General features: G+C 42.1%; 2 protein-coding genes across 2 annotated transcripts in view; both read left to right on the forward strand.

The window, feature by feature from the left end:
• Positions 1-11809, forward strand: part of LOC308103642 (tumor necrosis factor receptor superfamily member 21-like) — a 60162-nt gene extending 48353 nt beyond the window's left edge. Inside the window, exons 5-6 of the mRNA XM_080453732.1 lie at positions 6022-6307; positions 8583-11809. Of these exons, the coding sequence (XP_080309858.1) occupies positions 6022-6307; positions 8583-8812 (516 nt within the window). The 3' untranslated portion in view covers positions 8813-11809. The remainder of the gene's footprint in view (positions 1-6021; positions 6308-8582) is intronic.
• Positions 1-12767, forward strand: part of LOC308103827 (uncharacterized protein) — a gene marked incomplete at its 5' end in the record, with an annotated part of 236042 nt that overhangs the window by 98497 nt on the left and 124778 nt on the right. The window lies entirely within an intron of this gene.

Raw genomic sequence — 12767 nt, forward strand, 5'->3', positions numbered from 1 at the left:
ACACACACACACACTCCCAACATTCCATCGTGTGCACCGACCAGTCTCACTTTGGGAGTCTTTAAGTTTAAAGAGACTACATTTTTTCCACTGAGGCGGGATCGTGGATAGTTCATTTCAAACCTGGTATCATGTCAGGAAGAGCTTTAACTCCTGACAGATGTTTCAAAACATGCTTTGGCTTGCTGTTTCCCTTTGGAAAAAAGCTTTATCTGGGAAGGGGAGTCGACAGGGCCACAGCAATTTGAGTGTTAATTTAACACAGAGAGTGTACACTCGCTGTGTTAAATTAACACTCTGGATTTTGCTTTGTACCAAGGCGTGCTTTACATGACTTGCCTGGCCTGAACATATTAAATGCTATAAATAACACCCGTAACATAATAGAAATTAAGTGGCTTTGTTAAATACAGTTGTAATTGACTTTTTTTGTCTTACATTTCTGCCACTTTTTCACAATTTGAAACATGAACATAATTCCTGAGACTCCAGCAGTTTTCATGCACAGAATATATTGTACGTGCAGAGGATTTATGTGCAAAATTGTCTAAGATTGGGTGATATATAAGTTTTTGTCGATTTCATCTGTTTTTGGACTGTGCTGGGAAGAGTGTAGGAATGGAACCAAATGGACACTATTCGGACTCAAATTAACACTGGAGGCTTTTACTGTGTGCAGGCTGATCAATCCAAATGACATTATAAAAATGACACATACGGAACAGCACTGTTTTGCTTTCTGTCACATGAGAGCCTCGAGAATCAATTAATCGTGACCAATACACAAGGCCAAGAGTGATTTATTTTGTGAGGAAATGCACTTTGTGATTTGTGTAATTACATTTATTCACAGGAGACACAGTAACAGAGTGGCACACAGAAGCCCATCATCAGACATCATCTCTCTTTTCATTTCCTCCATTATTTCTTTCCAACTCTGAGAGTTGGAAAGAAGAGTCCATTTGGTTGCATTTCGGCTCTCTCAGAGTTGAGAATGGATAAATTAACACTGAGACTTTTACTGTGGATCCTCTGAGGAGAGAGTCGGCCAGTTCGAACAAATCCCCACTTCAGATAAGAGTCAGCGCTGTCCTTGTTTCCCCCTACAGCCACAGCGATGCACAATGAGACCCAATTTCCTCTGTAATTGAGTGTTTACAACTCAGGTCCCGTTAAGACTGACATGCATGATGCAGCACAACTCTGCTTTCCTTCCAACAGTAAATAATAATGACATCATTAAAACGCAAACCACATGCTTTAATATCCCGGTAAAGGACCGATTCTTCTGAGAAATGCCTGACTGTGATTCATTTAAAAGATGTTTTGAAGAGGCCGACGCTCCGCAACCCCCTCCCTCCCCCTCTCCCTCTCTGTCTCTCTCTGTCTCTCCCTCTCTGTCTCTCTCTGTCTCTCTGTCTCTCTGTCTCTCTGTCTCTCTCTCTCTGTCTCTCTCTGTCTCTCTCTGTCTCTCTCTGTCTCTCTGTCTCTCTGTCTCTCTCTCTCTGTCTCTCTCTGTCTCTCTCTCTACTGTATTTGTGAGGAGATATCTCTAATCTTCACTGGATATGTGGGCGAGTGGCCCAGGAGGCAGTTGCAGTTGAACAGAAACAGATCTGTTTTGTTTTGTTTTGTTTTGTTTTGTTTTGTTTTGTTTTGTTTTGTTTTGTTTTGTTTTGTTTTGTTTTTTTGATCATGTGAATGTTAACATTGAAGGCTTTATTTATTATCACACTGAATCATACCAGAACTAGAAAGAATGCACTCAGTATAGTGCAGGGTTCCCCAATTACTTTTCCCCAAGGGCCAAATTATGTCTTGGGTATACCAAGCCGAGGGCCGGGGGCATTGTGCCGAAATCGTGCACGCGCACGTGCGCAAAATTTGTACACTGTTATTTTAGGCCTGGGATTCTTAAATCCTGTGTTGAGGGTCACACAAGGAAAAAATGCACTCTGGAAACAAAATAAGTTGAGAATCAACCATTTACTTAAAATATTTGGTTGTTACAGTCTGCTTGAAAAGTAATACAGATTAACAGCAGCCATTTGTACATACTGAAAATCTAAATAAGTCCAGAATCAACAATTTACTTACAGATGTGTTTGTTAGTCTGCTTGAACAGTAATACAGACATTTTTTTTTAATGACAGGGGTCGTCGCGGGCCGGACAGTTGCCTCTCGTGGGCTGCAAATGGCCCGCGGGCCGCCTATTGGGGAACCCTAAAGTGCATACCTCTGCCAGTGGTATGCAACTGTCAAGATATGCCATTTCCAGAATATGAGTGATTATTCCGTTTTGTCCCAGCCCTTGATTGTGACCCTTGATTTCATGATGATCTGCCCATAAATGTTTTATCTTGACCTTGACCTTGATTGTGACCTTGACTTTTGACCTTTTCAACCGAAAATTAATCATCTGTTTGAGGCAGGCTACTGATCTTTCCCTCCAAATTGTATGAAAACACAGCCATCTCTGTTCTCGCCTTCTCGGGTTATTTAGCTAAGAGACAAACAAACGTAAAGGGGTGGAAACATAACCCTTATCCAACTCCGTGGGAGGACGTAACAACAACTCAACAGATGAACAACGTAAAGTAGAAATTATGATCACAGAAAAGAAGAGAGATGCAGTAGATCTACTATTTTAGCTACTATTTATATTTAAAATAGAGTCTTCAGGTTGAAAGTGGTTAATTCACATATAATTAATGTTAACTATCTGGAGATCTATGTACAGTATGTATTTCTGCAGGAGACTGACAATAATAATGGCTCTCCCAGGTTGCCATCTTAGTAGCGTCTTAGTTAATAGCCCATCTCTTGGGAGAAATTAAATCTCATTTGAGAGAGATTTCTTTTTTTAAATCATTTGATCTAATTATTAATGAATGTGTTTGGTGTGTTTGTTTCCGTCCCCTAAGACCCTAATATCTAAACTAGGCCAACCCTCCACTGACACATGCATACACATAACACACACGTGCGTGTGTGGCCTTAGTGTGGCCTTAGCCTCTCTCCCCATCAGGCTGTAGTGCTGTGTAAAAGTACTCATATTCTTTACTTAAGTAAAAGTATCAATACTGCAATGTTGAGATACTCTGTTACAAGTAAAAGTCCGGAATTCAAAATGTACTTGAGTAAAAGTACAAAAGTATTGATATAAAAATGTACTTAAAGTGCCAAAAGTACTCAATATGCAGAATGTCCCATTGCACAAGTTTTCAAATGTATAAAAATCTTTTGAAAATAGCCGATCTACAAGTTCAGTGAGCTTGTAGATCGGCTATTTTCAAATGGCCGAAATGTATATAGGGCTGAAGTGGTTACTCCATGTTTTGTAATAATCTAGAAATCAAAACGTTTTCAAGTAATTGTAGTGGAGTAAAAGTACAATATTTGCCTCTGAGATGTAGTGGAGTAGAAGTAAAAGTACCGCAAATTGGAAATACTCCAGGAAAGTGAAAACACCTCCAAAGTTGACTTAAGTACGGTACTTGAGTAAATGTACTTAGTTACTTTCCACCACTGTTCTTGAACAATCAGCATCCCCACCAGAACCATCTCATTCTCTCTCCACCTCTCTCTGTCTCTCTCTCTCTCTCACGCACACGCGCACACACACACACACAGTGTACAGAACCTTCTGGATAGGTGACACCGCTCCCCTACAGTGAATGACTAAACGGTGAATATCACACCACCGTGGGGGTGCCTGGTGTCTCAGCCAGTTAGTGGATCATAGCGCACATTATAAACTTTGTATCTCCATATTTCATCTTTTTTATGCTTTGTCCAGAAACAAATGCCATATTTTATACTTTGTCATATGACATTGTCACAAAAGCGTGAGCTTGTAGATCTGCTACTTTTATTGTCGCTACTTTTCAAAGGTTTTGCATGTGCGTGGGTGAAATGAGAGATCTTGTGAGGTCATGTGAATCCAGCGTGGCTTAAGGGGACACCTCGCTGTCCCCTGAGGGCTGCTAAACTTATCATCTTGTTCTCCCTCATGGGTTCTGTCGTCTGTGTTGCTTTTGTGTCCACATCTGCTCCTAACACTGTCATTAGTGGCATCTTCTACTGCAACTAAGTTTGCATGTAACGGTTTGTATGCCATGCAGGAATGCCTACTCGTGTGAGAGACAGAAAGAAAGAAAGATTGAAAGAAGTAGAGAAAAAAGAAAGCAATGAAGAAAGGAAGAGTGAATGAGAGAGAGAGAGCATGCTGGCAGAGGCTTCCAACCCACATAAGCTACCAGTTTGGCCTGACATTGGGCAGAGATCCATACTAACCGATAGGGTTCTCCGCACCCAATGCCTTTCCACATCATGTGTCCCATCTAATCAAATCAAGCTAATGACAATGGATTGCCAGTCATTGAACGTCTCTCGCTGCAGGTCTGGGGTGAGGCCATATTCCCCCTCAGTGCACCGACAGAGTGTTGTGTCCTCCCGTGGCGTCTATGCGATGACCTCTCTGGTGCTGTGACCCGTCTTTAGGCACGAGATTGACACACACTGGCAAATGAAAGGACACAAACAAACAAAAGTGTACAGTGTACAAACCAGTTAGGACCAGTTAGGACTGGTTCAGAAACCGCAAGGGGGTGGGGGTAAGAGAATTGAGGATGAAAAGACGAGAGAGACAGAGAACGAAAGGATGAAAGAAACCAGAAGATAGAGGGGAAAGCATGGGAGAGTGGGAGGAAGAATGATGGAAATGTAGACAAGTACACATGTTTAGACAAACAAAGATGGAGGGGAAGAGATGGAAAGAGACAAAGACATTAGAGAAAGACAGATACTGTGAGAGAAATACACTCTGAAAGAAAGACAGATACTGTGAGAGAAACACAGCATCTGAGGGAAAGAGATAATGTGCAGAAAGACAGATACAGTTCTATAAAGAAAGACATATCGGAGAGAATGACAGATGCATTGCATGTATCCTTATTAGTCAGAATCCAGAGGAGAGAGACCTACTCATCTCTTCCTTGGACCAGTATAATGCTGTGGTGTTGAATGACCGTAATGGACCCTGTGCAGTGCATACCAGTAAATACCAGTAGATAGACACCAGGGCTCAGTGCGACTCACATCTCAGCAAACTCTCTGTCACACACCTCCACTGCTGTGTGTGTGTGTGTGTGTGTGTGTGTGTGTGTGTGTGTGTGTGTGCGAGAGAGAGTGAGAGAGAGAGAGAGTGAGTGAGTGAAAAATACACAAAGATTCTGTGTTTCACATGTGGGTGTTTATGTGAAAGAGAGTCTCTGACTATTAGTGGGTTAGAGGTAGAATTTGTGAAAGAGAGTGTGTGTACTTATGTAAATGTATGCGTGTGTGTGTGTGTGTGTGCGTGGTTTAGTACAGAGGTTTGAGCAGAACTGAGCCATCCAACCCACATATTGACGTGCACACACACACACACACATGCATGCACGCACGCACACGCGCGTGCACACAGCCACACACGCGCTCAGAGGATCAGTGTGTTCCCTAGCAGACAGAGAACACTGCATACTCAGCCATTGTTTCCTGGCAATGACGTTTGTCTCCCCTTCTCTCTCCTCTCACTTCCCCTCTCCAACCTCTTCCTCTCTCATCTCCCTCGTTCCCTAAACTAAACTCCATGCTGTACCCCCCTGTCTGTTCTTTGCATTTTGCCACCCTATCCTCGCTCCCCTCCATCTCTCCCTCCGCTTGCTGCCTTCTCCGTCTCCCCCTCCTCCTCCCTGGCTCCCTCCCATCTCTGCTTTTATTTCTTACCATTTGTATCAACCCCCCTCCTCTCCATCTCCCCATACATCTCACCATATTAAATTGTGTTGTTGATGATGCTGGTTGAGACCCCAGCAAGAGTAGCTGCTGTAACAGTACAGTACGCTAATGGGGATAATGGATCTAATAAATCTCTCTCTCTCTCTCTCTCTCTCTCTCTCTCTCTCTCTCTCTCTCTCTCTCTCCCTCTCTCTCCCTCTCCCACCTTCCGGCCGTCTCTCTCTCTCTCATCTCCTGCAGTTTGACATTAACCAGCTGTCGACCACAGTGAATGTAAGCCAGAGCCTCAGTCCCATCCACAAGCCTCTGGAGTCTCCAGGGAGCAGCGGCGGCTGCAGCAACAGCAGTCGTGGGAGCAGCGTGGTCGGGGGCGGGGCCGCCGCCGGCGGCGGCGTTGCCGTGGAGCAGTCGCCGGTGGACCGCTCCAAGGGCTTCTTTCCCGACGAATCAGAGCCGCTGCTGCGCTGCGACTCCACCTCCAGCAAAGACTCAGCCCTCAGCCGGACTGGCTCCTTCATTACCAAAGGTGAGCCAGGATAGGATATGACAGTGGTTCTCAAACTTTTTTCATGTCAAGGACCCCCAAAATTATATGAATTTGGCCGCGGACCCCCATGTCAAAATATTTTGTTCCTGGGACCCCCCGGAAAGGTTACAAATGTTGGCTTTAAAAAATATTATATTCAAAGATTTGCACGATTTAAAAAAAAAAATAGCAGATCTACAAGCTCATAACGCGGCACAAGTGTATTGCTTGTGCTTGTATATCTGCTATTTTTTAATAGCCAAAGTATAAAAGGTGGTTAAAATTATTGTGATGCTATATTAATACTATATAATAGCTGGGGACCCCCTGGAACCCCCCCCCCAAGGACCCCTGGGGGTCCCCGGACCCCACTTTGAGAACCAATGGGATAGGACACACGCATACATTCAAGACAAGACAATACTTAAATATACACCACAATTAAAACACCTAGCAACCGACAATAAAGACAAGTAGTAATTGAATTCTATAAAAGGTATGACTATTACCTAATTCTAAATTTAAAAGGGTCTGTAAAATAAAGCAATGTCCTCTCCACGCTCGTGGAACGCGTTTGTGTATGCTTTCATGTGTGTGCATGTACGTATGTCCATGGAAGCTATTAGCACACCGAGTCCAGCTCATCCAGGTGCCTGCCTTTGTGCGTCTTCATGTAGTCTCAAAGACAATGAGAAAACATTTGAACAAGGCAGTAACTGTGGCGAGTTGAGTTCCTTCTGGCTTCCGCAGTGAGGTCGCTCAGGGTGACAGTTCAGCGCACTTTGCCACGTTATAGTAGCTTACGTTGATTGGTTAACTACTGCCGTATTCGCCCTAGGTTTGATATCAGTTATCACATTCTCAGTCCTTTTATCACTCTCCTCACCCAGGGCAAATAAAGTCTTGGTATGTGATAAAGTATAGCATACTGTAATATGCAATAATTGTAGGTATTGATTCTTTGCATCCCCTTTAAAGCTTTCATGGTATAATTAAATTGAGGAAGTGAAATGGCGCAAGTGAGAGCAGCATATTCCCTGCTCTTGCATTAACAGTGGGCCCTGTTTGGCAGGCAATCCATGTGTGTGTTATAGACTGCACCTGTCGTCAAGCAGATGGCAAGTCGCCGGCAATGACGACTATCTGTGATCAGTAAATTACTGCACTGTAAAAAGTGTATGAGGTACAGCTGAAGTAAAAAAAAATGTGTATATCTGTCACTCCTTTAAGTCAAAACCAACAAGGACAAGCACACCCGTCCACACCCCCTAAACACTTGCCACATTCACCAGGGGCCTCCTGGGACGACCTGACAGACAGCCTTGAAAGAAGCCATTTGCAGTGACTTTGATTCAGAACATGCCAGAAGCTTATATAATCCTCCATTTTAAAAGCGCCTGCACTCCAAGGCCCCTTCTGAGACAAAGCTGTTTAATGAATATGATTAAACAGTGGCCTGCATCTTTAATCTGACTACGGTCAGATTTCTGATGGCCAGAAAATTTTAATCGGTTCTCATCTCAGAAGCTGGCTTGTGTAGATATGTTTCTAACAAGACATAACGGATTTGTAGCAACCGAGTCACATTTTCAAACCCTCTGCAATTCATTCAGACACTTCACGTTTGTGTGAATCATATGCTGTGTAGGTTCAAGACACGTTTTCATTCCAGCAAAACACAATACTACACTTAATTATTTACGTCCCTGTCTCTGGATGAAGGTGTGTTAATTAGTGACCTCATCTGGTGTTGGAAATGTAAGCCTTCCCTCAGCCCTCCAATGACACATGATGATTGGACACTTAACTACTGCTTTAAATGATGCTAGGCAACGTTGGCCTTGTATAAGGGGTGTGTGTGTGTGTGTGTGTGTGTGTGTGTGTGTGTGTGTGTGTGTCTAGTGCCCCCTTCTGGAAGTACATTGAGTCACATCTTTAACCCATTAAGACCTGAAGCCGATTCTACATGTTTCCTAAATCCCAACAGTATTCTGAAAAACGTATGTTTCTATATCAGTGGTGCTCAATCTTTTTCATGTCAAGGACCCCCAAAATTGTATGTATTTGGCCGCGGACCCTCATCTGAAAATATTGTGTTCCAGGGACCCCCAGAAGCAAAGATTTCAGCTAAAAAAATTCGCTTAAAAAAATATACATATTCAAAGATTTGCACACATTTTCACGATTTTTCAAAAATAGCAGATCTACAAGCTCATAGCGTGGCACTCGGTGCCGTGCTATGAGCATCATCCTCCCTTTCCTCCCCCACCTGCAGAAAAAAAGGACACGGTGCTGAGGCAGGTGCGTCTGGACCCCTGTGACCTGCAGCCCATCTTCGACGACATGCTGCACATCCTGAACCCAGACGAGCTGCACGCCATCGAGGAGATCCCCTCTGCCGAGGACAAGCTGGACCGCCTGTTTGAGATCGCCGGAGTGAAGAGCCAGGAGGCCAGCCAGACCCTGCTTGACTCTGTCTACTGTCACCTCCCCGACCTGTTATAGTTGGGTGGGGTGGCGGAGCAAGGCCGGGAGGAGACACAAAAACATAAGGGAGAGTCAGTCGATTAAAGATGGGCTGCTTGTTGCATAATCCGCAAAACATTCTGGGATCAAAAGACCAAGAGATGTCTCATTCTCCAATTGATTTGTCTTTCCTTTTGGTCAAAAATCCCCCCCCCCCCCTTGTCTAAGGAAGACCAAATGAATCTCTGTGGGGTTATTTCCTCCCTAGGCTGACCTACCTGTCACCACAGTCCTCTTTACCATCCCATATCCGTATCATATTGCCTTCTGGATATCCAATATAACGCTTTCAGCTCTTCAATTCTCTACATGAGGCCTGGGTACCCTGGGTACATTGTAAAGGCAATGTAGATGAAAAATGTCACCATTTTGGGTTCATTGTGCAATTTAAGGGTTTCATTTCAAATGGCTCTGTATCCATTTGGGGGGATGTTCATTCAGCTAATGTTCATCGCACACAACAAAACATTAACATCCTCTAAATTGTTGCAATCATGTTAGTAAAGGACTGGGTATACTGTACATGTAGGTATCAACACTATTCTTGCAAATTCTTGGAAGATGAATCAAATACACCTCAGCTAAGTTCAAACCATATAAATTATATATATGTATATGTATATGTATATGTATATGTATATGTATATGTATATGTATATGTATATGTATATGTATATGTATAATGAAGTCATGTGCCTGATGTTGTAAAATCACTATTTACAAACCCCTCCACCCTCCACCCCTGTTCATTCTTCTCTATCTTTGCTGCCTACATCAGTCTCTTTGCGCCATAGCTTGTAACCACTCTGCCAAACCAGCAGGGGTCAGTGGTTCTCAACTCCAGTTCCAGGGACTACTGCTTGTTTTCTCCTCTGCTATACTAGATAGGTTAACTGAATTCACCAGGTGTGCCAGGTGTAAATTAGCCCTGTGAGTTGAGAACCACCGATCTAGGCCCTGACTTGCCTCCCTGCAAACAAAGCACTGTATCCTGAATATCAGATTAATGTTGAATATTAATTTAATTAATATTCAATATTAACATGGAATATTCACTTCAATATTAATGTCAATGTCAATGTGCATAATGGTATGGTATTTAAATATTAGATTGATATTGATTAATCTAATTTTGAAATATATTATTAATATTATGATCGCTCTGAGAGATTTGTTTAAATGCCACAAACAATAGCAAAATATCAGGGGTGCAATGCTCTCTACTCGGCAACCAAAGTCTACTACTACAATATTAGATTACATTTCTGATATCTGAATATTCTATTCAGATTGGAATAATCTAGTGCTGAAATCAGATACATGGCGTTGCCTTTGAACTCTGATACAATTTACAGGACCGGTCGGGGTGGGTGAAATGTTCTTTTCCCTGGCCTGTTTCTCTGGAACCAAAGCTATATATCTAAAATTTAAAAAAGGATGTTTAGATACGTGGCTTTGGCAGGTTTTAACACTGACGGAACTCATGTGGACAGCACGCAGTAGAATCCTCAGTGATAATTTATCCATTTGTAACTCGGAGAGAGTGTACAAAGTGTAACCGGGTCCGTTTGTTTACATTTGTATACTCTCGAGTTGAATGAACAGAACACTCAGGATTGTACAGTGTACGGCGTACCACACTTACTGTTACCAGTACGCACACTAAAGACTTAAGTCACTGCTAGCTCCTCGCCTCAACAATGTAGCGTTGAAAAAGTGTTCTTGATACATTTTGATGCGTCATGTCTGTGTGTTTTTTATTGTTATTATTCAGACACAGAGAGATTGTGTGTGTCAAGGAGAGAGAGACGCTGGTGATCGGTTCTTTTTCATGCAGGTGTATGTCACTACATGCTCAATGTGATATAGTATGTGTAACAATATTGATGCACTAAATTCTGTTTCTTTTTTTTCTTCTGTTGGAGAAGGATGAATATGACCTTTTCTCATCCTCTCTCTGCCACTTCATTGACTTTGTTTTTAATACCTTTAAATGCTGTTAACTAACTTTTTTCTACATTTATTTGAATATTTTTTATTTTTCATTTATAGTGTATATTTGTTTTGATTACAGCAATGTACGGTATGTTTTCCCGGGCATTCAGACTTTTTTTTTCCCTGCTTGGTGTGATTTTAAGAAAAGAAAGGAGAAAAAAAAGACCTTGCCAGGGATGTAAGATATGCATACTCCATTACTCTACTTGAAATCTGTCTATTTGTGGTACTTGATTCAAACAAGGCAGTAAACTTAATGTACTCTCAATATTTGCTTCCGATTTCCACGTTCTTAAAATAATAATCAGAAGAAGAAAAAAAAAGAAAAAACAACCACTACACAAGGCACCACCCAAAAAAAAGAAACAAAACTTCAAAGATGATTTTGCTCTGACGCATGTTGGCATTGAACTATAACAGGCGAGAGCAGACGAGCATTGGAACCGTCTTTTCTCACCAAGCCGGTCTTATCAAGCTTACCAACTCACCGATTGGCCTCGGATACTTGGGAGGAATTACTCATCCCTGGATTTTTAGCTAAAGTATTCCAGAATGATTGAAGTGTGAGGATTTGATTGCACTGCTGCAAACACTGCAGAAATGATGGGACGTTAAGAGTGGTGATAAAAAAGAGAATTGTCATTATGATGGTGGTTGGTGATGAAGACGATGATGATGATAATGATGATGATGATGATGATTCATGAGCTTGCTCTCTCCATGTTTCTATGGAGACACTCCAAGTGCAGGACTTGAGAACTATATATTTTCTATATATATGATTCTAAGAGGACAGGGGTGAGGTTTGAAATGCACATGCGCTCCGCCCAGTGGCGGTTTTCATCGAACTTCACACGTGTAACCAGTATGTTTACTACTATGTAACCTCTTAAAAAACAATTAAAGCTCAACACGTTTGTCATAACACTGTGGGTTTAGTCATTTTTGTAACAGATTTGTATTTGTATTTCATTATTAAAAGAATGGCTTGAAGCTGCATGGTGGCTCAGTGGTATAAGCCAGTGGTTCTCAAACCTTTTTGTGCCAAGGACCCCCAAAATGATATGAATTTGGCCGCAGACCCCCATCTCAAAATATTTAGTTCCAGGGACCCCCAGAAGCAAAGATTTGAGTTACAAATGTTCGCTTTAAAAAATATATATTTAAAGATTTGCACACATTTTGTAAATCTTTCAAAAATAGCCAAAGTATAAAATATGGATAAAGGGGTTAAAATGATTGTGCTTTATTAACACATTTTGCTGGGGACCCCCTAGTACCCCCACAAGGACCCCTGGGGGTACCTGGACCCCACTTTGAGAACCAATGGTATAAGTTGCCACCTCACAGTGAATGTCCTATGGCAAGATTTGAATGATAATATAACATTCATATAAAAAATAAAAAAAAAGGATATGGGATTCATAGTGATATATAAATCTGATTCAGGGCACTTGAAAATCTTTAAAGTCTTCACGGTCCACCCATCTGACCACTTAAGTTAAGTAGTCAGAAGGGTGGGCCACGTGCAGTAAATAACAACTTAAAGCATACATTGGTATATACACTGATGTACACTTTCAAGATTTTTAAGTAGGCCCTGATGCAGAAAAGGTTGGGAACCACCCATACCCTACCCCCAGGCCTTCCCCTAGCAGGTTCTCTGTTTATTTTGTTTATGTTATGCGCTTACTCTCTGGGTTTGCTCTCCTCTTTCGACTCGTGTATGGTAATTTGATCAAGGGTGGCATAGCTGGCTTATCCTATCACTACATCTCTACAGTATCATGTTCCATGTCAGGTGAGCGATGGAGGTCATGGCTAAGACAGTTACCATAGGAGTTATTCCATAGGGGGGTGGGAACAGACAGGCAGAGGTTTTCTTTCTGTGTTAAGAATTCAGCTCCATGCATGTTTATTTGTAAAGCCCTTAATCACT

The sequence above is a fragment of the Gymnoscopelus braueri genome, assembly GCF_963280865.1.
Source record: "Gymnoscopelus braueri genome assembly, chromosome: 16".
In the NCBI taxonomy this organism is placed as follows: Eukaryota; Metazoa; Chordata; class Actinopteri; order Myctophiformes; family Myctophidae; genus Gymnoscopelus; species Gymnoscopelus braueri.